This window comes from Thunnus thynnus, chromosome 19, assembly GCF_963924715.1.
Source record: "Thunnus thynnus chromosome 19, fThuThy2.1, whole genome shotgun sequence".
Classification (NCBI taxonomy): Eukaryota; Metazoa; Chordata; class Actinopteri; order Scombriformes; family Scombridae; genus Thunnus; species Thunnus thynnus.
The window spans coordinates 29,846,419-29,873,237 of NC_089535.1; the positions used below are offsets into that span (position 1 = coordinate 29,846,419).

The following is a 26,819-nucleotide window of genomic DNA, read 5'->3' on the forward strand; positions in this document are numbered from 1 at the left end:
TGTTTTGGGGATTGTCATGTCGAGCCATGACTCCATTATACAGCAGTGCAAAGTAAAAGAAGTAGTTCAGCTGTTGGAGGTGTGCTGGTCGTTTGCAACTCTTCATCAAAGATTATCATCACTATGGCTGTTTCTGCTTGTACTGTTCCTCTCTGCATTATATCTAACTGATCCTCTGAACAAATAGCTCCAAATATCTCCATATCTTGTTGTTTCAACTGCGTTTTAGCACTGCTAATGAAGCTCTGCTAATTTGGTGACAAACTTCCTGTAAATTCTTCACAATAAAGATCTCCTGTTATTTAGTTATCTAAAAGCTTTTAATTTTAAGCAGTAAAGCAGGAAATGTTGGGTTTGTATCGGCTGTAACTTTACATGATTGATTTGTGCTGCCAGCGTTATTATGGATCCCACTGCTTTTCTTGGCAAGACCCTCCCAACTCTGCCTCTCACTGGCTAGTATTTGTTGCCTTCATTGCTTGGGTTGATTAGGTTTAGGCATGAGAAGTGAGATTGGTTAGTATTAGGGTAAGAATATCAGGGTATGCCAATCAGAGGCAGAGTAGGGAGTTCAGAGGCAGAGTGGGGTGAGTTTTTGCCAAGAAAAGCAGTGGGATCCATAATAATGCGTGCTGCCCCTCAGAAAGCAGACCAATGAGATCAGAGTTTGGGAGGGGGGCCTTAAAGAGACAGGAGCTAAAATGGCCTGTTTCAGACAGAAGCTGAACTGAGGGGCTGCTTAAAGGGTCAGCATAAGATAAATAAGTTTTTGAACAGTGAATCTTGCAAAGCTACTCTAGTGGAGTCCAAAAATAATTTAATTTAGAGCTGGAAATGGGCATAATAAGTCCTCTTTAATTAAAGTATCTGAATACTTTAATACTACTACTAATACTTTTATACTATCCATCACTGCACAGGTAAGTCCAAAAGTACTGTTGTGTATAGTCACATTAATGATATTAGAGACTTGTGTCATGGCCTGGAGTTTAAGAAGATGGTCAGTGATAGCATCACTAGAAACAGACATATGAGGGTAAATAATTCCAGTCAGAAGGAGCCTCTTAATAGCTCTTTTACCAAATTTCTCCTCCGCAACAAAGGGAACCATGAAGAGGAGGATTTTGAAGTAAAAGGAACAGAACAGTCATTCAGATGAACATATTAATAATTAATAAACTAATGCTGAATTGTCATCTTGTACCAAGAGGGAGCCATGAGTGTATGAAGCATTGTACAATGTTTAAAAAAGGAAATGTCAATAACAGTGATATCTACATTACAGTTTTTCTTTGCATGTGTTGTTATACATCTGAAGTGCAAGTTGACAGTAACAGTATTGGATGGACGGATGAACAGGAAATAAATAGTAATATAATAATTGTAATAAAATGTGTAGGTTCACAGTTTGTCAGAGGGGATTCATTCATTGTACAGATCTTCCTATTGTGTTCACAGTCACTATCACAGCTAAATGAGTCTCTTAATGAGAATGGCCCACTGCTTGACCAGTAGGTTGTGGAGGTGATGTGAGATGTTTGTGCAACATGCTCCTGAACCAGTAATGAAAAGTAGCATTTAACTATATTCAGTCAAGTACCATTTTGAGGACCTTGGTCTTCACTTGAGTATTTCCATGTTATACTACTTTATACTTCCACTCCACTACATTTCAGAGGGAAATATTGTTCATTCTACTCCACTACACTAATTTGACAGCTATAGTTAGTTATAGTATAGTTATAGTTAGTTATAATTTAGATTTAGATTAGATTGAAATGGCCATTGTATTTTATATGTTTATTAATTCAGATCACTCATTAAAGATGTTTTCACTTTGATAAGGGTCTTTTTTGTTGATCAGTGTAAAAAAACACATTAAATCACCTTTGGCACTGTATATCTTCATATATACAGTATAATCAATAAAACATTGAGCGGGGCAATTGGCATAATGAGCACTTTTACTTTTGATACTTAAAATAAATTTTGCAACTAATACTTTTGTACTTAAGTAAGATTTTGAATGCTTTGAATTTTGACTTTTACTGGTGAGGGAGTATTTTTATACTTTGGTATTCCTACTTTTACTGAAGTAACAAGTTTCAATACGTCTTTCACCACTGATAAAGAGGAAAGGTGAGAGGTGGGTCCCCTGCTGTGCACCTTTGCTGTTCACCACCTGCGCAAACACACAGCCGCACAAACTGTGCTCTGTCCTGCAGATAGTCAGTAATTCAGGACACAGTAGCAGCCTCTCTCAGCAGCAGGGCTGGATTGTATTGTTAACGATTTTTGGTTAAAGGATTTTGTTCCTTATGCTACATCGCTGGAACAACTTTCCCCAGTATTTGTTGGGACAAGGTATGGTTATTGCCCCATAAATATATAAATCTATAAATTTTTATATAAATATAAATCTCAGAAGATATAAATTATTTCATATCTAGTGTTGTAAAGCTGGTAAAATCATTAAATGATACACATACCATTTGTGTCATTGGTTTGTATAACATTGTGCAGCCTTACCTAGTTTTCTTTTGTATCTTTCTCTCTGTTTGTGCAACTGTAATTGATTTAGGTATCTCTTGCTACATGTTGTGCGTCTTTATTTCATGCCTGGCTGCTCTCTCTTTGTTTGAGAATTTAAAAAAATCCTGGCTTGCTTGGGACACAAGTATTAGGCTAAGGTTAAAGGACCAGTGTGTAGGATTTAATGGCATTAAGCGGTGAGATAGCAGATTGCAACCAACTGAATACCCCTTGCATACTGAATTTTCATGCACACAGTCATGGGGAAAGAAGCGAGGACCGAGGAGCGAGGAGGGATCTCTGAGGAGCGAGCAGCCTTCACGGAAGTCTTTTACTGGCCAACACAGGCCAGCAGTTGCTGACAGCAGCTGATCTGACTGATCTGATACATCACTGCAGTTTCATACCGAAGTGGAGACAGATTACAGATTAAATTTAAGTATATCACTCCCAAATTTTATGCTTTATTTGTTTTCTGATTAATCATATAGTTAAAAGTCTGTTAATTGTCAGTCTGATCAACAAAAGAACCATAAACGACTTTCTTCATTTATTAGAAAGATTTTTCTTTTCATGATGTTATTTCCTCCATTATACTGTTTATTGCTGACAGACTCTTCCTGACTGTAATTTTATCCAGAATAAGAGTTAACACATCATTTATCGTCATTTCCGTTCAGTCACATGTGAGGCTGAACATTCCTGAGCGTCGGGTTTGATATGAGTTACATCATTTCCATTTTCCCTGAAAGATTTAGCCAAATACATATTTTCCAGTGTTAGAGGGACTAAGACGCAAGGAAAAGACGCGAGTGAGGGAAACGTGGATGCAATTTAACAGACTTGGAAGGCACCCATTGTGTTTTTGTCTTCTCCTTCCTTGGGGTTATGCGCTATGCGCATGCGGTATGCGCGTGCATTCTTGGGAGCACGAAGGGCGGGTACATACTGGAAACAACAGCGATGAACGCGCATAGCCAGGACAGTCAAAATCGGAAACGTCCTATTCGTCGAAAGTGTTTGACAGATAGTTTCTCTGACAAATCACCAAACAGTATGTCTTCGCTGAGCATTAGATCCGATCCCTAAACTACCAGCTGCAGGTCAAACGCTCAATACAATACACGTAGGCCCATCAGTATGGTTTAAGATCGTCTAAGCATTGCGCAGCACTGCTTAAGCGTTGCGACGTAAGTTTCCCTTGACGGGAAGTGGGTGGTCTTACCACAGAATAACTAGCACGGACGTGATACATATGATCGGATTCACTTAACTCGTTTTGACAATTGTTAAGTTTTGGCATAAAGAAATATGGTATTGATCTTGTAAATCTTATACAGGGACTAAAATTGACGCCAGTTAGGTAAGTAATAACTTGCTTTTCATTGCGGAAACAATATGGCGTTGGCAGGGAAGGCAATGTGAGCTCGCATGCTTAATATTTAATAGGCAACACTGTTACCGTTCTGTAGCTACATTGTATTTAGCTATACACTACCAATAACTTTCCGTCTGTGCCTGTGCCTTTTAAGAACAAAGCTGCCATTAGCTGCCATTATAATAAATTCATGTTTCGAGTTAAGCATTTACCTAATGTTTACAGGACTGATAACATTATCACAGAAGCATTTTAAGATGCGATAAACAACAACTAACCTCAACGTTACGCTACTTGTTGAAACGTTTTTGATGTTTTAATGTTTTAGACAAAACTGAAATTATGTTTTTTTTAATGTTCTAGCTGGTCATCATCATGGTGTCTGCGAGGGTGCTCCAGCTGTTGGTGTTAGCTTGCCTTGCCCCTGCTCTACCTGCTATAGGTGAGTAGTACTATTTTACATTTGAACCCTTGACAGTATTGTGGAGTATTCAGAGGACATATAAACACCAAACCCTATGTAACCCCAGTCTTTTCTGTATTGCAGTCTACATATTAAATGTCATATTTGCTGCTCCACTGGTGTGGATACTACACTATAAATACTTAACAATATTGTGCAGCAGATCCTTTCCTATGTTATTTTTTACATGACATTGCATTGTTAACACTATTATTATTAACAACAGTATTAGTTATACTTGTTTTTTCCTGCTATCACAAGTCAATATATCAGCTGTGAAAAAGATCTTTTGCCCTGCCTGCTCCTCAGAGGTACCCTGGTACATTCTAGAAAGCAGATTCTACAAACTTAACCTAAACCTGACCTTTGAGTTGACTAACTCAGAAATGGGAAACTCGGTTTTTGGTTCCAGAGCACTTGATCAGTGTTACTTTAACCAACTCTGAGTTTGTTCACTCTGAGTGAGTGTGTGCATGTGAACGAGTAAAAAAGCTATCATTAATGTTAGCTGTTTAGCAATGTTAATGCATGTGTATATGCATATATCTTTTAAAAATAAACAGCAGCATTGTTAGTTTGTTGTGGCTGAATTGCTGTTAAAACATGTTAGGCATCCTATACTTAAAAGCTCACTCTTAAATTACATTTAGTCCAGTTATTCAGCTGCACCACTGTTATACTCACTTAGAAATATTCACATAATCTCATAACATGATATTATAACTATGATAGGAATGTTCCATCAGTGTGACCAGTCATGAGAAATTGAGATGATAATTCATTGGTCAGTGTCTTATGTCTCTAACATTTCTTAGAGATTTATTTTGATTTAAACAGAGATTACCACAGTAATGTGCAGTAAATGTTTCAGTGCAGGAGAACTGTTCTGACAGGTTGACAGCTGCCTTATCAATGTGAACCAAGTCAGTGTCATAACAAAAACTTCCACTTGCAACAAAGACAAAAGATAGGTCAGATTTTAGTCTGAGCTGAATCCACAGTGTGTAATATGTGAATGTGAGGGCAGAGATTGTTGTTCAGAGAAATGGCTGACGCATGGAAAAGCGGTAATGTTAGCAAATTTAGTCCCTGGGTAACAAACTAATATCAAACCAGGATTTTGCTCTTACTTTCCCAATTTAAACCTCTGAAAATACTAGCAATTTTATATGCGCTTTGATATTCACTGTAACAGTGAGGAAATGAATCAGGTCATCTGACAGCTGCTTCAGGCTCTGCAGGTGGGCAGAGACAGAGAGATACTCAGGGTTTGTTGAAGAAAAACTGCCAGCAAGCAGGTTATGTTCACAGAGTAAGTTACCGCAGTAACCAATCCAGAGGTAACATGAACTTTCTAGAAATGAAAACTCAAGTTTCCCTCAACTTAGAGTTAAGAAATTCAGAGTTTTCACTAAACCTGTCTGGAACAGACCTGCTGTACAGTTTTCTTCTAAACAAACACAGTTGTGTTTACATCCGGTGTTTCTCACCAAAACACAATGTGTGTATCCTAGAGGCATGAGAAATGTGTTGAATGCATTCCTTCCTCATAAAATATTTGCAAAGCTGATTGTTTTTGAATGTTTTAAAAGGTCCTTTGTTTACATTCATGTTTTCTGGCTGCAGTTTTCTTCTTCTTGCCTTTGCAATCTTACTTGGTGTGTTACTGCCACCAACTGTCTATCAGTGGAACACCTTAAAACAGTTGCAGGATTGTGCAAGTCCCACTGGAAGCGAACAAATCATGCAAAACTGCCTCTGCCACTTCTGGCCATCACTACTCACAAGCTACTCACAAGTAGCTTGCTCATTAACAAACATTATGTACATGAGCACCTCACAATTTTCTCCTACAATAGACATGATGTTGTGCCAAGCAGCACTTCATTTAATTTGCATCTGTAATCTTGGAGTTAAGGGACATACAGGAGAGGAATCCCAGAAACCATAAGACCAGAAACAAGGAACTACATTTTCTTCTACAGACATTTGTCCACAGCTGGTAAAGACTAAACTTCCTGTCCCTCCACTGCATCAGTTTTGGTAAATGATGATGACAGAGTTTTCCTTCATTTGCATAAAGTACTTTTTTATTTTACCCCTCCATTATCTTGAGCCACTGGTCAATCCTACATTGAAAAAAAAAAAAACGTTGGAAACTGAGCGTTCAGAGCAGACTGAAGCCAGTGCTTTTTGCTAACAGGGATCACTTCTACATACGTTTACCCCATTATTTGACACTTTGGCCATGTCATAATATGAACATCTGACATTGTAACATTATATGTACAGACGAGTGACAAATTAAAGGAAAAACCGGTACAGTCAGTCCAAAATCTTCCATAGGTGTTCAATTGGATTGAGATCTGGTGACTGCGAAGGCCATAGCACATGATTCACATCATTTTGATTCTCATCAAACCATTCAGTGACCCCTCGTGCCCTGTGAACTGGGGCATTGTCATCCTAGAGGAGACCACTCCCATCAGGATAGAAATGTTTCATCATAGGATGAAGGTGATCACTGAGAACAATTTTGTATTGATTTGCAGTGACCCTTCCCTCTAAGGGGACAAGTGGACCCAAACCATGCCAGCAAACTTCCCCCCACAGTACAACAGAGCCACCAGATCCCCTCACTGTAGGGGTCAAGCATTCAGACCTGGGCCGGTCTTTCCTTTAATTTGTCACCCTTTTGTGTATATATGTATATGACAGAAAATAAGGAAAAACATAATATGTCCCCTTTTAAGTTAAGAATCTACTGCGTGTTGCCATCAGCATCTCAGAAATTATTGCTGTTTTTTCATTGATGTGAGATTATTAATAAACCTTTTTCACACCTGTAGCTCCAGCCCGACTCCCAGCTTGCGATGAAGGGTACCTGTCTTGGTCTTGCTCTGTTCACTGTAGCCGTCTCCGAGCAAGCTATACCTTTCTGTATTTGTTTTTGTTTCGTGTATGTGCTGTGCTTTTTCCATACTGCTTATAAGTTGTCAAATTGGCAAATGTAATTTGTGTTTTATTTACTTGCGGTGGTTTTCCTGAATGTGTTCCTTTGTTTGTGTTGGGTTTATTTGCTTGTGTTTGGTGAAGATGCAGTGTGTTGAGCTCTCTTGGCCATCAAACAACTCTTCTGAGTAGTGTGTTGTCTTCAAAAAAAGACACTGTGGATGACCGTAATGCACACTGCTTGTGGTGTGGTGGGAGTACAATCATGTCTTGTCATGTTCCTGTTGAGTTTTTGTTGATTGCAAAACTGTGGGAGGAACTGTGGGTTATGTGCTGCCTCAGCAGTTACAGTAATATGTTATATGACTTCGCTTTGGTTGAGTTTTATTCTAAACATTGAATTACAGTGTTGTCTTGGTTTGTTGGTCTTCAGGAACTGGCAACTATTTGGTGACAGCCCCACAAACTGAAGTGGTAGAGATTGGGAAGAACTTTACAGCTACATGCATGATCATCAACACAACTGAAGCTACAGCAGATGAACTCTACTGGACTCTGTCAGCAACTACTATACCCAAGGAACAGTACACAAAGATCAACGGATCAGCTCTTAATGTCACTATCCTTATCACCGGTGAAGAGCGTGAATGGTTACTGTGCCGCTGCAATGAAGTATCAACCTATGTTGCCCTGAACAAAGGCAAATTTATGCATGGGATCCTCCTTATAAAAGGCTGTAAGTTTTTGTCGTCAGATCTTAAAACTTACAGCTGTTTTCTAATCACATGTGTTTAATGTTTATAGGTTTAGTTAGAATTTCTGTCAGTCATGATCACATTGTACTATAGACCGTTTATTTAGAAGTGAAAATGAGGGAATCATTACACAAACAACATAATAATATGACAGTGGAAAAACATTGCACTGCACATTGGACAGTTTAGTATCTTCCCCTTCTGATTACGTGGTGGACAGAGTTTTGTGAAAATCTATAAGCTACAATGCTAATGTTGCTTGCAGTAGATCATCATGCTGCAGAGACTCAGACTTTTTGTTACAACCCCAGACAGGATCAGCCCAGCTGTACTCCACCATTATGCTGATAAATTGGCCTCCGTGTTCTCTAACACATTCAGCTTCTCCTTACGCCAGTCCTCCATTCCTCACTGCCTCAAAGAATCCATCATCATTCCCATGCCCAAGTATTTCAAAATCTCTTGCCTCACTTACTTTAGACCAATAGCCCTAACATCCATGGTCATGAAGTCATTTGAGCAGACCCTTACCGGTTTGCATACAGAGTCACCAGATCTTTTGATGGTACTGTTAATCTAGTCCATCACTATAAACTGCAACATCTGGAATCATGTAACACCTATGTCTGCATCCTCTTCATGGACTTTAGCTCCGTTTTTAAAACCATAAACCTAGTGAAACCTTTTCTTAAACTACTGGACATGAACAATGACCCCTGTATTCATCACTGGATCCATGTGGGATATGCAACAGAGGGCCAGGGAAGGTCACATGCAGTTTTAAAAAAAAGTTAATAAGATGTCTCTCTGTGTGTTGTTGTTTGTCCCAATGTCAGATCAACCGGAGAAGCCTGAGAATCTGTCTTGTGTGGCTGTCCAGAATGGATCGATGATCTCTGACATCATCAGCTGTGAGTGGGAACCAGGACGCCAAACCAGAGATGTCCCTACAATATACACACTGCATGTTAAAATCGGCAGGTGAGTACCCCCTAGATTGTTATGCATCCCAGTCACATTTGTTTGAAAGTAACATTATAGCTAAATTTTGGCAACATTTCAGTTTCTGGTTCATTCCAGCATGGTGAATCAACTAAAGCCTTTGATATTTTAAGTCAAACTGGCTATTTAAGTAGTTGAGAGAATGCATGGACTTGATAATTTGATGTTTGCTATGGCTTATCATTTGTTGTTTCTGACTTTGAATATATACATTTCTGTCAAGCCCCTTTCAGACATGCACTTCACTCTGTAAGCAGCCTGGCAATTCTAAGTGTCTGTTAAAGTCACACCAACAATCTAACTAGATTAGACATTGCAACATTTTCATAACTCTTCCCTGATTGACTCAAAGTGTAAATAAATATGTGGTCTACTTCTCTCACATTGTAATCTCTCCATCAGATGTCATCATGTGATCTGTATCTGGATATCTTATCTGCATCAGAAAAAAACACGTTAATGCAGGTGTAAATGCAAGCAAATTGCAAACAGAATGTGACTGGATCAGCCAGACCACATCTGGAGGTTTATGTGAAGCTTATATAAGGGCTTCAGCAGACTGAGTTAGGGTCAGTTTATGGTTGGTCAGAACTGATTTGTACACAGTGTTGTCCGACCACATCAGAAATCAAATGCCTTTATAGTTGTTCCGAACAGCTACACTCAAAGGTGGAAGTCTGATTAGTGGGAGCTGTGTCCGGCAATTTATGTATACACACATTAGCCTATATAATCACATGCAGACCTGCATATACACACATACATACAGACGGGTGACAAATTAAAGGAAAAACTGGTCCAGGTCTGAATGCTTGACCCCTATAGTGAGGGGATCTGGTGGCTGTTATGCTGTGGGGGGCATTTTGCTGGCATGGTTTGGGTTCACTTGTCCCTTAAGAGGGAAGGGTCACTGCAAATCAATCCAAAGTTGTTCTGAGTGATCACCTTCATCCTATGATGAAACATTTCTATCCTGATGAGAATGATCTATCCCAGGATGACAATGCCCCAATTCACAGGATATGAGGGATCACTGAATGGTTTGATGAGTATCAAAATGATGTGAATCATGTGCTATGGCCTTCGCAGTCACCAGACCTCAATCCTACTGAAAACCTATTGGAGATTTTGAACTGATGTGTTAGACAGCACTCTCGATCACCATCATCACAACACCACATGAGGGAATATGTTTTTGAAGAATGGTGTTCATCAGCCTTGGCATTGATTCTACAAGTCTCTGGAACTCTTCTGGAGGGATGAACACCATTCTTCGGTCTGGGATCGGAGAGAATCACAGCATATGAATGAATATAGGAAGAGACGTAATGTGATGTCTTGTCTTTTTTTTTTGCTATGTGGTGCTGTTGAGCTAAAGGCAACAGTATCTATGTTATATTTAATAAGCAATCAGTCTTGGATGACAATTGTCAGTCAAGCCACAGATAAACAGTCATTCACCTGAAAAGTAAATTTTACCATCAATCACTGCTGTAGCCAGTGATACTACTGACACCACTCCTCTTTTCCTTGGCATTTTTTCAAGCTATCACTTTTGCTCCTCATCAACACATAGATGAACCAGCAGTGTCACAGAGTTCATGTCTGAGAGGGGCTCATGTTTGTCACTTATTCATGCCATGGCAGAGGTCAGAGCATTGGATTGAATGGTATTCTGTGAGCAAATAATGAGAAAGCTTTAAACTTGAAATGTGTAAAAAAACAAAACAAAACGTAGTAAGTATTATGAAAAGTGAATAAGAAATTGTTTACATTAGAAGAATTCCAATTGTATGTATTGTTGGTGTAGGCCTTGCTGTTATTCCTGTAAATATATTTAAATCTTTTGTCAACAGTGCTCAGAGCCACTTAACTAGTACAACAGAAAAAAACAGTGCCCAAGTGCAGTTTGATGTTTTCCCCCATTATATGCCACTGGAGATCTGGGTGGAGGCAAAGAATAAACTGGGAACGGTGGAGTCTGAGCGTCTGCAAAAAGATGCCTGCTTCTTTGGTAAGTCAAATGTTGTATAAATGTATGAGTAAGGTTTGCACTGTGATCCAATCTGGTCTAAAACATTAGTCACAATGCTGGCTCTGCTGAAATGTGACTCCAGTGTGTTTATGCAATATGATTATCACCATCTCGCATGTTATTGACGGCCTGTTGTGTCTTTTGTTGCAGTTAAAACAAACCCTCCATCAGATGTCAAAGTCATTTCAGAGAAGAGTTTTCCCACCTCCCTGCTTATTAACTGGACTCATCCTATTGGGAAAGCATATTTGAAATTAACATATCAAATCAGATTCTGCCAAAGTGGATCTCAGAGTTGGATTTATGTAAGTATGTTTGTGTGTCACTCTACTGCTTGTGTGTATTTTTATCATATCAGGAAAAACAGAAGTGGAAGTAATGGTCTTAATGCTGGTGGTTCTATTTTTAAGTGGTTTTGTTAGTGAGCCAGCATTCACAAAAGCATGGCCTTGGCACTGAAACACCTAAACTATGGCTATTAGCCATGTTATGATATACAGTATATCTGTGTTTGAAAAGTGAAAATGTCTGCTGTGTGAAATGATTATTTTTTATTAATTAACACAATCAGCTCAACAGAAATTGTTACAAACATTTAACAGAGATCAAGTTATATTTATGAAAGTTTAAAATTAATAAAAATATTTATTTTACTAAATATTGTTATAATTAAAATCTTAAGGATTATAAATTCAAGGATTCAGTGTTTAGTACACTGCCAGTTATATCACACTGAAAGTGTTCACGACTTGAATGTGCTCGGCAACACTGTTGAGAATAAAGGTGAGCAGGTGGGTCACAGTCAGATGGTTGATGGATGACAGATCCATTTGTTCAATAATATTGGTATTTAGTCACAATTAATTACAGTGTTATGTCTGTAAATAGAAAGAGTGAATGAATAATGAGGAAATATTATACACAAATAAATAATGATTCATCATCCCTTGAGGTAAACTAGACTGCTGAGACTCAGCTATATTCTCTAGTTGCTGTTTGTCTTTTTTAATTATTAGTTGAAAAAATCCTTTAGGTACCTCGTGTGGACACTGCTAAGGACATACAGTCCTTCAGACTCCAGAACCTTCGACCACACACAGTCTATGTCACTCAGGTGCGCTGCAAAAATGAAAGAGAGGGCCAGGGTTACTGGAGCAACTGGAGTACCAACGCTACCAAGAGAACACCAGAGGACAGTGAGTATTATGGCTGCCAGTTCAAACTAGTTTAAATAATTTGACCTACAAATACAACATTGTGCCCTGTTTTTTCGTGGCAGTGCAATGACCAGTGCAAGCAGCACACGGACAGTGACAATTGTGGTGCCCAGTGCTGCATGTATGGTGAACTGCTGGGAGGCGAAGCGTAAATAGTCAGCGCAAAGCAAGTGGAATTTGTGGAAAATGAGTCTTACCAAACCACGTCTGTTTCTGGAGCAAAGTATCTCTGCTGCCACTTTGGTGATTTTATCAAAAAGCGCAAACTAAATACTTTGTGTAAATGTGTTGCAATAACAGATTAATACTTGAATATAAGTTTTTTTCAATTAAACACTCCAACCAGAATCCACACAGATAAAAACGTTTAATGTGGTTAAAGTATTTGTATTGATCTATAAATGAATGTGGGTGATTCTTACAGTATCTATTGTCCACAGCTGCTTTATACTGTATGGGAAGCTTCTACTTCCATTCATAAAATCCCCGCAGCATCTGAAGGCAGCAGCACAGATATGTTGATAAATCTGCGGCCTCTGATTAGAGAAGTGCACCAGAGCGCAGTGCCATTATGCATGCTGCTACAGAATAACCACACACACATACACACCTCTACACACACCTGACTGGTTGATTATAACTTGATATCCTGTGTGTTTATGAAGGAGACATTGGGTTACCAGGGCTCATCAGCCTCTTTTCCAACTTTCTTTTTAACAAAAGTAACGTTTCATCTTTTATTTAATAATAATTACTAAAATATATGACCATTTACGAGGTGAGATACATTAAAATTATGGCTGAAATACTGTTGGTCCGATGCAATCATATTATCGGCTTCACCAAATATATATATGTTTATTTTTCATTACTATTGTTATAGTAACTAACTGATGAAAAAATTTACTGCATCTTTTGGCTGCAGATGTGTGGTGATGTGTGTTAATGTTGTAGCGCCCTGAACCGTGCAGACATCTCCTGAAGAAAAGCTTTCTTTTTGTTGAGCTGTTATCATGCTCATCAATCCTGTGCACCATTTCCTCCTTTCCAACTTTGATTTTAGCAAATGTTTATGTCACATCAATTACGGTAAAATGTCATGATTTATAACGCATTATACAGTTAAGATATAGTAAATACAGTAGAATTAATCCTGAAATAGTATCAGATTGATGCAGTCATACTGGAAGCCTAAATGGTCTCACCATTATCTTTTTGTCATTTTGCCTTTATTTGTGATTTATTAGTGATGATAGAGATACAGAGAGGGGGGATAACATGCAGCAAATGTCCCCAGCTGGAATCAAACCAGAGGTTTTGCAATTATGTGTTTTGCTTCTTCAATCACTCTGCTATTGGATACCCCAACAATTTTTCTTATTTCTATTGTCATTGTTCAAATGAACTGTTAAACACACACACACACGCACCATCTGCCTCTGCCTGCAGATTTGTGCTGCTATGTATTCACGTCATGACTTTCAGCACCTCCAGACAAAATGATCTCCTGAAGAAGCATCTTTCCATTTGTTGAGCTAACGTTGTCACACTTCACAGCGATTGGCCCAGCTGCTTCAGAGCTACAAGATAAGAGATGTGATAAGTTGAGAGCGCATTTATCAATCACCACACCCTGTGATTTATATTACACCCCACTCAGGACTTGTGCACTTTGCGCTGCTGCACATGCAGATAACAAAATAGCAGGTGTGCTTGGAGACACAAGATCTTGTGATCTTGAGAGTCCAGCTGCCTCGCAAGTTAAGATGGTGATAGACAGAGGGTTCATCCAAGCATCTGGCAAGTATTTTTTGAAAATGCCTGCCCTTTTCCAAACAGTTTCCAAGGACGACTTCTCAGATGATTCTGTGTAACAAACCGTCTGGCGTGTCAGGTTACGTTCAGAGTGTGCGGGTTGTCAAACACAATTTGTGCAAATGTTCATGCTAATTGATTGCTCTCCGATACAACAGAATATTTAAGCTGCAGCTTTACAGTGGTGAAAAGACTTAATGGTCCTTTGCCCACTTGAATGTTGAGGAAAAGATTTATAAGATGTGATGTGATGATATTCCTTTTGTACTTTCGGTAAAAACTTTACTGTAAGGCTAGTATTTATAAGCACTTTATCAATGATAATTAATGAATGGTTCATGACACACTGTTATATAGTTGCAAGCAGCTTTAAGTGTTTATTAATGAATTTGTCAACAACTATAACTCCTCTTATGGGAATTCATAATTGGGTGCTAATGTATAACCAGATAATAAATGACAGTTATAGTAACACACAGTTGTAATAATATAAAATATGTCTTCATAGGAGAAGTTATAATTGTTGACAAATACTGTAAATTAATAAACACTTAAAATGTCCTTATAGTTGCTCATAATTACATTTTAGTGTGTTATAAACCATTTAAATGTTTATATACTGAACCGAGTGTTACCCTAAAATATTTAGTTTCCTGTTCTTTTCCTTTTGCCTAGGACCAACAAGTAAACCGGATTTATGGAGAATCATTGCAGAGGATGATGTCATAAATAAACGACAAGTGCGGTTTATTTGTAAGGTAAATTCCCACATCACACTCAATGTGTCTTATTCAGTTTTTTTTCTTTCAAAAATGTTTATTGTATTTCCACATAATGTAAAATAACATACATGTTACACACATAACATAAAAGATACAAAAGTGGCATACTTAAACGAGACACATAAAGGCACTTTGAATACAATATGGCCAAGGCACGTTGGGCTGTCATGCTTGTAGATAGGATACTTAAATCATAATAATAAATGATCTGACGCTATACAATATAGTATTCACTTAAAACTCAAAGTAAAATAAAACAAAGAAAATTCACAATAAAACATGAATCAACAAAAACAATTAAAGTTGAGAAAATGAATTATTCTTGCTTGGAAAGTGTGTAGAATCTCATGTTTTATCTAACTGCTTGTTATAAAAAAATATTTGCTGCAGTGTCTAGGTTGGCTGCTGTTGGGGGGTTGTTTTTTTTTGCCTTTCCTTCTTTTCTTCTACTGTGTTATTTTATATTCACCAATAACTTATATTTATATATTCACTAATGATTTGTGCACACTGGACTCCACTCTTAATAAAATGTTTAAACAAGAAATACAGCAGATCCAGGACCTGTTTAGACTGGAAGAAGGTGAAATTAGGCTTAGCATTAATAATGCTGGAGCATTTTATATATATTTTTTTTTTAAATCACTGGTACATCCAGAAACCTCTCGGCTTTATATCAGTTGTAACATTGTATATATATGTGGAAACCCCACTACGATGACAGGACTTCGGACATGCATGCATAGTCGATGTCAGTGCATCTTTTTGTTGTTGGTTAGCGAATAACTTTTGTAAAATGACGTCTGAAGACACTGCCTTTTCACTGTTCTTACACATGTTAAATACACAAGATAAAAAGCTGTATATTTCACCTTGATGCTAAGCTAGGAGTCTCCCCCTGCTTCATTCTCTGTACTGGGGACATAGAAATGATAGCGATGTTGATTTTCTCAACTGACTCAGTGTAAGACAGCAAACAAACATGTTTTACAAATGTATTCATTTAAAGGCTGTTATTTTATATTGTCATTAAACAATTTCCTTGAGGAGATTAAAACTAACCTTATATTGCATATGCCTGCCTTAAAACTCCATTATTGTCTAACAAGTATTAAAAACATATGCATTGCATTTGGTGGCACATTCCTTCACTGTGATCACCAACCTAATGTAGAGCTACTGTCAGAGATCAAAGATGTTTCAGAATAAACTCCACTCACTGTGTTGATTGAATGGCTCTTGTATATTTTAATTCAAAGTACGATGGGGTTCTGTGTAACAAAGAAATGAGCAATTTCAAGTTGTAGCTAAGGCCAACTCTATCCTTTTTAAAGTAGATTTTATCTTCATTACAATGGCTGAATACGTAGATGTTTTACAAAGCACATCATGATGTTACACAAATGGTGTCTTCTAAAAAATGGCTTTTCTGCAGTTAAGTCAGTTGTTTTTCTGTGCAACACTTAGTAATGTTATACTTTCTGAGTTGATGCTGAAACGTAACATACAGTTTGTAACTTTGCCCTGCCAGGATCCTGTGCTTGCCAATGGGAGGATAACAAGATTCGACATAAAGATTCAAACCCCAAAAGATAAAGTCAAGAATGATAGTATGGAGTGGGAGAGCATCCCAGTCAACACGTCAGAGGCAGACAGCAGCAAGATAACTACCCTTAAAGAGATTCACCTGGCTGACAAGGAAACTGTTAGAGTGTACGTCACTGCCATCAATTCTGTGGGGAAGTCTCCTGAGGCATTGTTAGGCATCCGTGAAAAAGCACATGGTACGTATTCATGGAGACTCTGAGCTACAGGCCAACAAAACACACCCTCAATGTATAATCTAAATTGCTGCATGTAAAGCAACACACCAGCAGGGAGGACGTGTTGCGGCTAGAGATGCACTGATATGGAATTTCACGGCTGATAACGTTAAACAGTAACGGACATTTGTCAATTTGTTGCGGCTGATACTGATATGATAACCGTTGGATACCATAGACTACCTACACTACAACTACGCTAAAGCCACGTTCTCCACTCTGCTACTCTTATTCTCCTTCACAACAGATGGAAGACAGAAGAAATCCCTGTTTGGTACAAGTTTCATGTTGCTTCCCTTCTCAGCCAATGTAATTATCAGATGTAATTATCATCTGAAATTCCTTTACCAGAACAATAACCGTTTTAACAATAACAATAATTTGATGTTTTTATTTATCGGCCAACAATATATCGATACATATCTTGCATCTCTAGCAGTAACACTACACACCACTGTCATATGTCATATCTAGCACTAAAAGCAGTCATCGCCCCCCTTCTTTAACTACTTAAAGCAGTCTTTTTCTGTGGAAGAGGAGAATGTTATTGTTAGGATGTAACAATATGTGGACCTCAAGAAGCAGCAGTATATGCATACTGTAGACCTGGAGATGAGTAGTGTTGCAGGAACAATTGGCTTTTCAGGTGAGAAATTAATATGAACATATAACATAAAAGATTCCTGAATCCAGGTCAGTATTCAAAATTCACTTATCCTCTAAACTTGATTATTTGGAGTATTTTATGCCTTAATTATGAGGTAACAGAGCGATGGGGAATGACATGCAGCAAAGGTTCCCGGCTGGATGCAAATCCGGGGTGTTGTGATTTATGGTCTTCACCTTAACCTCTAGGCCATGGGGGTGCCCCACCTATTTAATCCACTTGGCAAGCATATCCAAATGTCCTTGTCACTGCTAACTCCACTGTTAACTTGTGGAGGGCTGCAGACGTGTGTGGGAATTGTTCAGTTTCCCTTCTTGGAGTATTGTTGGATTACTCTTCTGTATCATGTTTAAATTCAGAATTGAGATGTTTGTATTACAGAGCATGGCCCAGTGAAGGAGCTGAAGGTTTGGTCCCATGGGGGCCAGCTGTGGCTCGAATGGAAACCCCCCAACAGTACAACTGTGTCAGAGTATGTGGTGGAGTGGGTCAGTGGTGATCAGTTTGACTGGCAGAGGGAAAACAAAAGCACCAGACACACTGCCATTAAGGGTAAGCTCTTTCTCTTCCTCTAAGAATTAGGAAACAAAAGCATCTGTGTAGATTTTTGGCTGGACCGCTACAGCAGGGCAGGAAAGACACTCTGTAGTACATTTGGATTTTATAACTGAACTAATACCAGGACGCAAGCTTTTTATTTCTCTGATGTTTTCACATCACAGACGATGAACAACGCATTCAAACATGAGTCTTGCAGGTAAAACATACGACTCAAAAGCTGTTATATCAGTTTAGTATGGGCAAGCTGCTCTGCAGGTGTGCTTGATTTGACAGTAACTGGACGGAGATAAGCCTCCTGAATTTGCACCCAAAATACTGTCAAAACTTTCTCACTGCAGCCTCCTTAACCAGGAAAGAGACAGAAAAAAGGCACGTAAAGGCATGAGGGAGTCAAAGCACAATTAGCGCACCCCAAATAATCACTGTGACAAAACACTCAATACGGGGTGAAAAACAAGAGACATCCACTGAGTGAAACAGATGAAAGAGCAGGGAGACTTAATAATAATTAGAATAGTTATAATTAAATAAAATTAGTTCTCTTTCAAATCAAACATCCCAAAGTATGAGTGGAAAGTATTGTTTTTGCAACTGCATTTATAACCTTTTTTTTACTCAAACATAGCTTAACTATGTCATGTGACATGCTACATTAGTAAATATTACTGGGACCTCTACAGAAAATTGCAGATGAACGTTTAATATCCAGGAATTCACATTATAGACACTACCACTGACTATCCCTGATACAAACTGGCCACAATTTCACACATTGACCATACATGGTAGGTCCAGTCATATACTAGGTTTTGACCTAGTCTTGTTTGATAAGAGTTCAACTTGCCATTATAAAAGGATATTTCACCCAAAATCTGGCCTTTGAGAATGAACCACTAACCCTTGTAGATGTGTACAGTGGCTGTAAAAAGTAGTGCAGTTTGATTTTTAAAATTAACCGGTTAGTTACCAGTTAATGGGTGTTGGTCTATCAAAAGCAAAAATGGCCAGCAAGGTTAGGGTTATGCTTTTTTTTTTTTATTACTGCAGTGATAATACAGCACACCCCCATGGTAATGCAGTTAACTGCAGCTTAGAGGACCTCACAAGTGTGTGTGCAAGTTTCAGTTCCTTAACTACGTGTTTTGCTGTGCATTTCCAAATGCTGGCCATAGAATTTGGTGATGGTAGAATTGATGTTTTAATATATTTTCCTGTTGCTGTTCCAGTCAATTATTGGTTCCACTTAATTCTGTAAAGTATTAAAATCAATTAACAGACACTTGTGAACTGCTTATGTTGTGTGATTCATCACAGCTGATATCAAGTCTGCATTCATTGTCAACATGGTAATGCAGAGTAAGTGCTGATTGATAAAACTAAGCCTGCACTGTTATAACAAGAGAGTGAGCGAACATTTTTTGTCATGGTGGCAGCAATGCACTGCTGCAGGGGGGTTGTCCTAGACCTTTTAATTCTGTCTTTCAAAATCCACATGAATCCAGTGCAGCTGCTCTCCATGATAGAACTACAAACTTATTACTGCCACCTTTTAATACTACAGGGTACTTCTTACATTTCGGTGATACTTCACTTTACTGATACACAGTCAACAGGCTTTGCTGCAAACTAACATTTTATTCAACTCTTGATCTTGTTCTAGGCAAACTTGACAAGTTTGTTTGCTACAATTTATCTGTTTATCCAATATACTCTGGATGGACTGGGAGGCCAGCAAGTGTACTAGCCTTTCTGGAGCAAGGAGGTAAGTCAATATACTCATCAGTGACTTACTGAATTTTGAAGTCTTTTGAGGAATATTAAAACCAGCTCAAATTTGAATTATATGAATTCAGATAAGCTACAGATGTATGATTAGCATATTATCTTGCTGTTGTGATTGCAGCTCCATTGGAAGCCCCCTCTGTTACACTGAATGGTAAACTAGGACGTAACGAGGCTGAGCTGGTGTGGACGGAGATTCCCCAACACAGACGGCAAGGCTTCATCACAAACTACACAATATTCTATACAAGCGGGACTGAAACTTACAGTACGTACCTGTCACAGTGTGTCCTGAATATGCTTCACTTTTTACAGCTTTCTGTTTAGTGTTGACTGCAGGAATGGTTTTCCTGACAGTATCAGAATTGCCAGTCTTACTTGCTGATTTCTGTTTTGCTTATTTGAAGACATAACAGTGCCAAGTAACACGACATCATACACTCTGACGTCACTGTCTGGCAACACCAAATATGACACTTGGCTCATGGCTTCAACCATCGGTGGCTCAGTGAATAGCTCTAACCACTCATTTACCACTCTGAAATATGGTAAGTGTGACCTTTTCTACATGTCTAACTGTTCCAAAAATATCCCAGTCACTTTCTGCTTTCTAGACAGATGCTGGGTAGTGAAACAATATAATAAAACACACACAAATCCACAGCCAATGTTCAGTTTGGATTCGGACATCTGGCATTGTGATACTGCTTACCGACCAACCTACCTACCTACCTCCCTATGATACCTATGACAGAGTGTCAGAAAAATAAATTTGAAAATAAATTCAATATCATTTTAGAAAAAAATGCATAACATTATCAAAAAGCTACAATAATTTTGAGAATCTAGTATATTATGTATTATATATTATAATATTATCATAGTATTATGAGAAAAAATTGTAATATTACAGGACTTATTTTTTTATTTGGTTTGGTTGTATTATCTCATAAAACAACCTACACATAAAACACTTGTCCACATATTCAACAGGAAAGCAAAATACAAACAACAGCACGTGGACATGCAGGGACACAAAACAAACAGCACATAAAACATGTTCTGCATAAGTTGAAGCATGACACAGGATAAAAAAGCTAGAAAGAGAGACAGAAATGCATAGCATCAACAATAATAACAATAACATCAGTAATAATAATAAAAACATGAATAATAATAGTAGCAGTTGGTGTCGAGCAGGACCAGATCGAGGTTCTACAGCTCCAGTGGCAGAAATACCTGTGAAATGAGAAAGCACAAAACTACAGGAGAGACTATATGCTGAGTTAGTAACATGTATTAATGGGGCATGATTGCATGCAGATGGAGAGGGAAAGGAGGAGAGAGGTGCTCAGTGCATCTTGGGAAGTCCCCTGGCAGTCTAGACCTATAGCTGCATAACTAGGGGCTGATTCAAGGCAAGCCTGGGCTGGCCTGGCTTTTTGTAATGTTATGTAGGTGAAAAAAGTAGGGCTGTAGTCAACCAAAGAAAATCTTGATCGATTAAAATCGTACATAGTCTTCAACTAATCGATTAGTCTTGCATTTACTGCCAGACTGACAACTTACTACTGACCTTTTCCTCTGCCCCGCTCGCATCCACCGTCACTTCTCTGCCCCTCGCTCTTTCCCACTCGCTACGCAAACATACTCCTTAACGGAGCTACGCTACCAATAGTTTCCCAGGCAACGACAGAGGTTGACTCACGTACCAGAACAGCGCTGCTCAGAGACTCCCAAACGCTATCGATTTCTGAATGAATATCCATTCATATCAAATATTAAAAAATATTTTTTTGGGCCTGGCGGGGGTTCTCGTTGTGTCATTATGGAGAAACACAGATTCAGTAAATTTTCATTGCGTTCAGTAAACGTTGAGTAAAGTTAGACCCAGCAGTCTCCATTAGGTTGGGCGAGTTCAAAGTTGTGTTTTGAATACACCCCCGTTTTCACAGGTAATTTGTTAGTCTGTCCCTCCCGCCGCAGGAAATAATGGATTACTCCTGGAAAGCTGTTGATGTAGCACTTTTCTCCTTATGAAAATAACATGGTGATTATTCGACCAATGAGAATTTAGTCAGACGAGAGCATATCGACCAACTAATCGACCAGTCGACCAGCAGACTCCAGCCTTAGAAAAAAGGCAGTCCTTGAAATTTGTTTGATGTGGGATTTAAAGGACATATCGTGATCAAAGATAACTCCCAGATTCCTTATGTGGTGGCCAGGGTAATGCCATCTAGGATAGCTACATCATTAGATAATGTGTTTCTAAGGTGTTTAGGGCCAAACACAATAACTTTTGTCTGAGTTTAGTAGCAGAAAATTGCAGGTCATCCGGGTCTTAGAAACAACAGCTGAGCTGCTTTGATTGAAGGTTATATTTTCACTCAGTGTCTAGCTTAGCTTGTTGAATGCCTTGTAGAAATGTTGTCTTCTCTAAATGTCCTCTGTGTTTCCCTCAGCACCCGGAGAGATTGAGTTCATCGTGGTGGGAGTGAGCTTTGGCTTTCTGTTTTTCGTTATAATGACCATGCTGCTGTGTTTCTACCAAAAAGATGTGTAAGTTACACTTAAACACCTACAAATGTTGTTGCTCTCAGAACAGGGGTTGAAGCTCACCATGAATGTCTTTGAGGAGAGACTGACATAGGGTCCTCATTTGTACAAGTCACAGCATCATGTCCCTCACATCTTCTTACTCATCTTTGAGAGTGGCAATTAAAACGGCTGTAAATGCTTATGCCCTCAGATGTGGTGAGACAACACATGTGAACTAGTTGATTTTGAGCATTCACCTGGCCTTACGCCACAGGGCAGTCCACAGCTGGGACTGTTAACTACTGAAAGCCCCATTGTTCAGATACATTGTGAATGAAAGCATTTTCAAAGTTGTAACAGTGGTATTTTTAGCTTTGGACCCAGAGGTTCTTTTTGTTGTTAAAGCAGATTTATAATCCTCAGTATTCACTCTCTTACAGGCTCAAGGAGAGCTGTTGGCCTCAGATCCCAAACCCCGGAGAGAGCACCATCGGCAACTGGTCTCCTGATTATCCTTTGAAAGTATGGAGCTTTTTGCACCAACACACATTAGAGTGATAACATGTACAATGTACAATACATATCGGCAGACTATAACAGCATAACCTGTAGAAGGTTTACTTGCAAAAAGCAGATTTCTTGACATTTTTGTATCTAGACAATTTGTACAGAGCTCCATTTATCCTGTTTTCCAGCTCCAGTCTGATTTTCATTACTGCAGCTGACCCAGTCACACCACCACACTGACCACTGCAACCTTACTCTCAATCACTCAGTAGATCAGCTGCAGCAGTTAAAATAGTCTTGATCAGGGCACCTTCAGAGTGTGTGTTTAATACCTCTGTCCACTCAGGTCCACTGATTAAAGCCATGATTTCCTGGTTGATGAGCCTGTTGTTCTGACCACTACTGGACAGGATTTAAACTGGCATGGAAATTATACATTTTAAGGTTATATGATGCAATCCATCAGTTTAAAACTTAAGAAAAAATCTAAACAATAGTTATGCACTGATGCCCACTGGACAATTTTTAGAGGACCTTCTTTTCCCAAAAAATAACAGTGTGAATAATACACATTGGCCTCTAGCTTCACAACAGTAAAATGACAGCCAGTAGTGCCGTGGCAGTGTGTGTTTTATCCTAATGTGGGTATGTTATGAATCTGCCACACTGTTCAGATTTAATGCATCACTGTGAAGACAGATGACTGGCTGACAAATCTGGAGAACCTATGGCTGTCCCTTTGATATGATATTATTCTGATGTCCTATGAGAAAAATGAACTCACTGTTGAGTAGCTACAACAGAACATACACTCAGTGTCCGGTTTATAAGCTACAACAGATGCAGTCTAATCCACCAGCCCAGTATTAAATCCTCCTTCATGAAGGTTCTAATGTTTGTTCTGTGTTGGAATTATTTCAGACAGCTGTTGATTCAACTTGATGGTCATTGCAGAGATGGTAGTGTGTGCGCTGCTGCTTAACGTTTTACTGAGAGGTGTTTCCTTTATTTTGTCCAATACAGCCATTTATATCAATGAAGGTAGACCATATTTTAAGTCTCTAGAAATAGAAAAAAATATTGTAGGTAGGTAAAACTAAGTGAATCATTTCTAATGTTAATGCTTCATTACTTGTTGACAATGTTTACCACTTGTCTTTTTTTGTGTAATAATGCCCAGTAATAGAACTCCTCTCCTCCAAACCAACAATGAACTCATCTTACATACAACTATTGTGTGTATATCCAAAGCCTGATATATTGTATTCCTCTGTGCCATAGACCTCCGTTTTTGTCCAAAAACTATTAAAAACATGTCAACAAGTCACAATGCTGCACTGGGTGACATGTTCCTTCACCCTGAAGACAGTGCTTATAGTTTGTATAGAAACGGCTTCAAAGAGTTATAACAGCAATGACATTTTCACTCTCAGGAGAGAAGTTACGGCAGACACCACTGCTTATGCCTGGAAACGCGGTTCTCTTTACAGCTTTGCTAGCTTGTTGTGCTACATAACACAACCTCTTGACTATAGTTCTGTGAGAAATTTACAATGTGGTACAAACACTAGTAGTTTCAAGGCTTATTGTTTTCAGTCTGATAATAATGAAACTTCTCTTCAACTTGTCCTCTACAGGCAGAGACACCAAAGGAGAACTGTCTGTCTGGCATCAGTGTGCTTGATATGGATGTGTGTGATGGAAAGTCTGTATTTGAGGAGGAGAAGACCGGTCTGCCTCTGAAGAAGGACAAGTATCTCTCTGAGGAGCACAGCAGTGGCATTGGAGGCTCCTCCTGCATGTCTTCACCTCGCCAGAGTGTGTCTGACAGTGATGAGGGCGGTGACATTGCTGACACCACAGCCAGCACAGTTCAGTATTCCTCTGTGGTGGCTTCCAATGCTTACAAGGGTCAGAACCCGAGCTCCCAACCTCAGCAGGCCATTTTTTCGCGGTCTGAGTCCACTCAGCCCCTGCTGGACTCTGAGGAGAACCCAGACATGTTGGTGCAGGAGGGCAGCAGACAGTCCAAGCGTTTCCCACGACAGTCCTGCTTTACACAGTCTGCAGGGAACCAAGACAGCGCCAACCTTGCTGACTTCAACCAGCTGGAGATGGAGCAGCAGGAGGTTCTGGAACCTCTGGACTTCTGTTCCCTGGAAGAGGACTCTGAGCAGATAACACCTACAGATGGACAGCCTGCACCAGGCTCCAGCTATATGCCTCAGCTGGGTGGCTACAGGCCACAGTAAAAACACAGACTTGTGTCATCCATGTGAATGGTGCTGTGCCTTTGTTATAGTCAAATGTTCATTTCAAGCCTTTGAGCAATGAAGAAGACTGTTCAAGTTTTTCTTCAGCTCCTAACCAAGTATAAATAAATAGTCCAGGGTGCTTTGGGACATTACGTTAAAGCGCCAGCTTTGCACTCACATTGAAAAATACACAGCCATATCTTTATAGTACCATAATTCCCTAAACATGCTTTGAGCTACACAGTAAATGTCACATAATGCATTTCAAAATGTCTCTTTCTTCTTCTAAATATGACAAGTGTGAACACAGTTTCAGGAGTGATGGACGCTACAGTCAGCAGCCTCAGGATGATGTGTGTTTCTCTCCTGGCAGCCCAGTTTGACCAGCATCTTGCTGTAGCGCCCTCTTGTGGAGTGATGTTACAGTTTGTTACCAGGGCATTGTCATTTCTCACAAATGTTTTCAGCTCAAGTATATACACTGCATATGAATGTAATCAACTTAAGTTCACACTGACATGTACATACTGCTAATGAAGTGCCAATGCATGTTCAATAAAAAAAGTTTACTTTTACTGCCTTGGAAACAGAGGAAATGAAAAATCAAATGCATTTCTGTGTAATTAGTTTTTTCGTTTTTAATTAATGTGGCATAATTTAGTTCAAGGATCACCCCACTGTTAAATTTGTTTCATTTCAGCTGTAGAAGCAAAACTGATTCCATTTACTTTGTCAGAGTAAACAGACAACAGAAGACTTGTTTTCAGTGTTCCTGCAATACCCAGCATTCACTGTGGATACTACAGTGCTTTCAGAGCAAGCATTGCTTTCTTCTCATCGTATAATGTTGAAACAAAATACTGAATGTACTGTCAGCCCCTCACTACAAACCCTGCGATCACAGCTTTACTCTAAATGCATGTCCAGCTGGTGATTATCTAGCCTTCCTGTGTTTTTGTAGTCAGCTCATTGAGACTGATTGAGCTGGTCCAGCTGTAACAAATCAATAGATTTCTGATATTTTCAGACATTGCGACATGCAGCTTTGAGTAATTATTGTGAAGAAACCTGACAATGTGATCAGTCACTGTGTGATCACTGTGATTTGGGTCAGACCTGATCTCAGCAGCAAAAACTCTTAATGTCTTGCTTAACTACTCTGACTTGAGGACTGCAGAGTTCTTCTGGCCAGAAACATCCATTGGATAAAGTAAGTGTCATGTTACATGAAAGACCAGGAGAAATGTCGACTGAATGTAGTGGTGTTAACTTTCTTCAAAGCACTAACTTTCAGTGTGAGCTGGGGAAGAGGTCAAGTATTTCATTACCTGCCAGTAATGGTTAAGGTTTTGTCTGTGTTGGAACGCTGTGAATAACAATGAAATGTCATTATAAAATATGAAATAAATGTTTTAACTAATATGTTGATGTCAGCTGGCATTCTTATGGTTAAGACATGTATAATTGGCATTCTTCCACAAAAGTCTATGGAAGTCTATGAAAAAATAAAAAGGATAGATGCAATTTTAGACTTTACAAAAGTAAAAAATACTCATGGTAATTTGACATTTTGAATAACCACAGATTCTAAGTCAAAATTTAGACTTTTTACTTCATACCTATTGATTGATATCTAATAAGTTTGACCACACAAGCATTTTTGCTTGTATTGTGTATAGCTTCTTGTCCTGACAGAAATGGACTTGGGAAGTGGGGATGTAGTCACCGTAACGTCAACCACATGGGTGGACT

At 38.9% G+C, this 26,819-nt stretch overlaps 1 protein-coding gene across 2 annotated transcripts; it reads left to right on the forward strand.

The window, feature by feature from the left end:
* The first annotated feature begins 3,732 nt into the window (after positions 1–3,732).
* Positions 3,733–26,487, forward strand: il6st (interleukin 6 cytokine family signal transduce). Of its 2 annotated transcripts, XM_067573487.1 has the most exons (16): positions 3,733–3,895; positions 4,274–4,352; positions 7,759–8,061; positions 8,917–9,061; positions 10,939–11,096; positions 11,268–11,422; positions 12,151–12,313; positions 14,825–14,907; positions 16,463–16,715; positions 17,803–17,973; positions 19,643–19,744; positions 19,886–20,032; positions 20,172–20,312; positions 22,230–22,326; positions 22,746–22,827; positions 24,450–26,487. In XM_067573487.1, exons 2-16 carry the CDS (start codon positions 4,286–4,288, stop codon positions 25,062–25,064), a joined length of 2,682 nt encoding a protein of 893 aa, XP_067429588.1. In that variant the 5' UTR covers positions 3,733–3,895; positions 4,274–4,285; the 3' UTR covers positions 25,065–26,487. The 2 variants fall into 2 exon arrangements, with proteins under 2 accessions (XP_067429588.1, XP_067429589.1); XM_067573488.1 differs by lacking the exon at positions 7,759–8,061.
* Positions 26,488–26,819: the final 332 nt, after the last annotated feature.

Bases quoted from the DNA above. Each gene is read 5' to 3' on its own strand.
- il6st (XM_067573487.1), top strand. From the start codon at position 4,286: ATGGTGTCTGCGAGGGTGCTCCAGCTGTTGGTGTTAGCTTGCCTTGCC. The intron at 9,062-10,938 runs GTGAGTACCCCC...TTTTGTCAACAG, and splicing joins CTGCATGTTAAAATCGGCAG to TGCTCAGAGCCACTTAACTA. The intron at 14,908-16,462 runs GTAAATTCCCAC...TTGCCCTGCCAG, and splicing joins AAGTGCGGTTTATTTGTAAG to GATCCTGTGCTTGCCAATGG.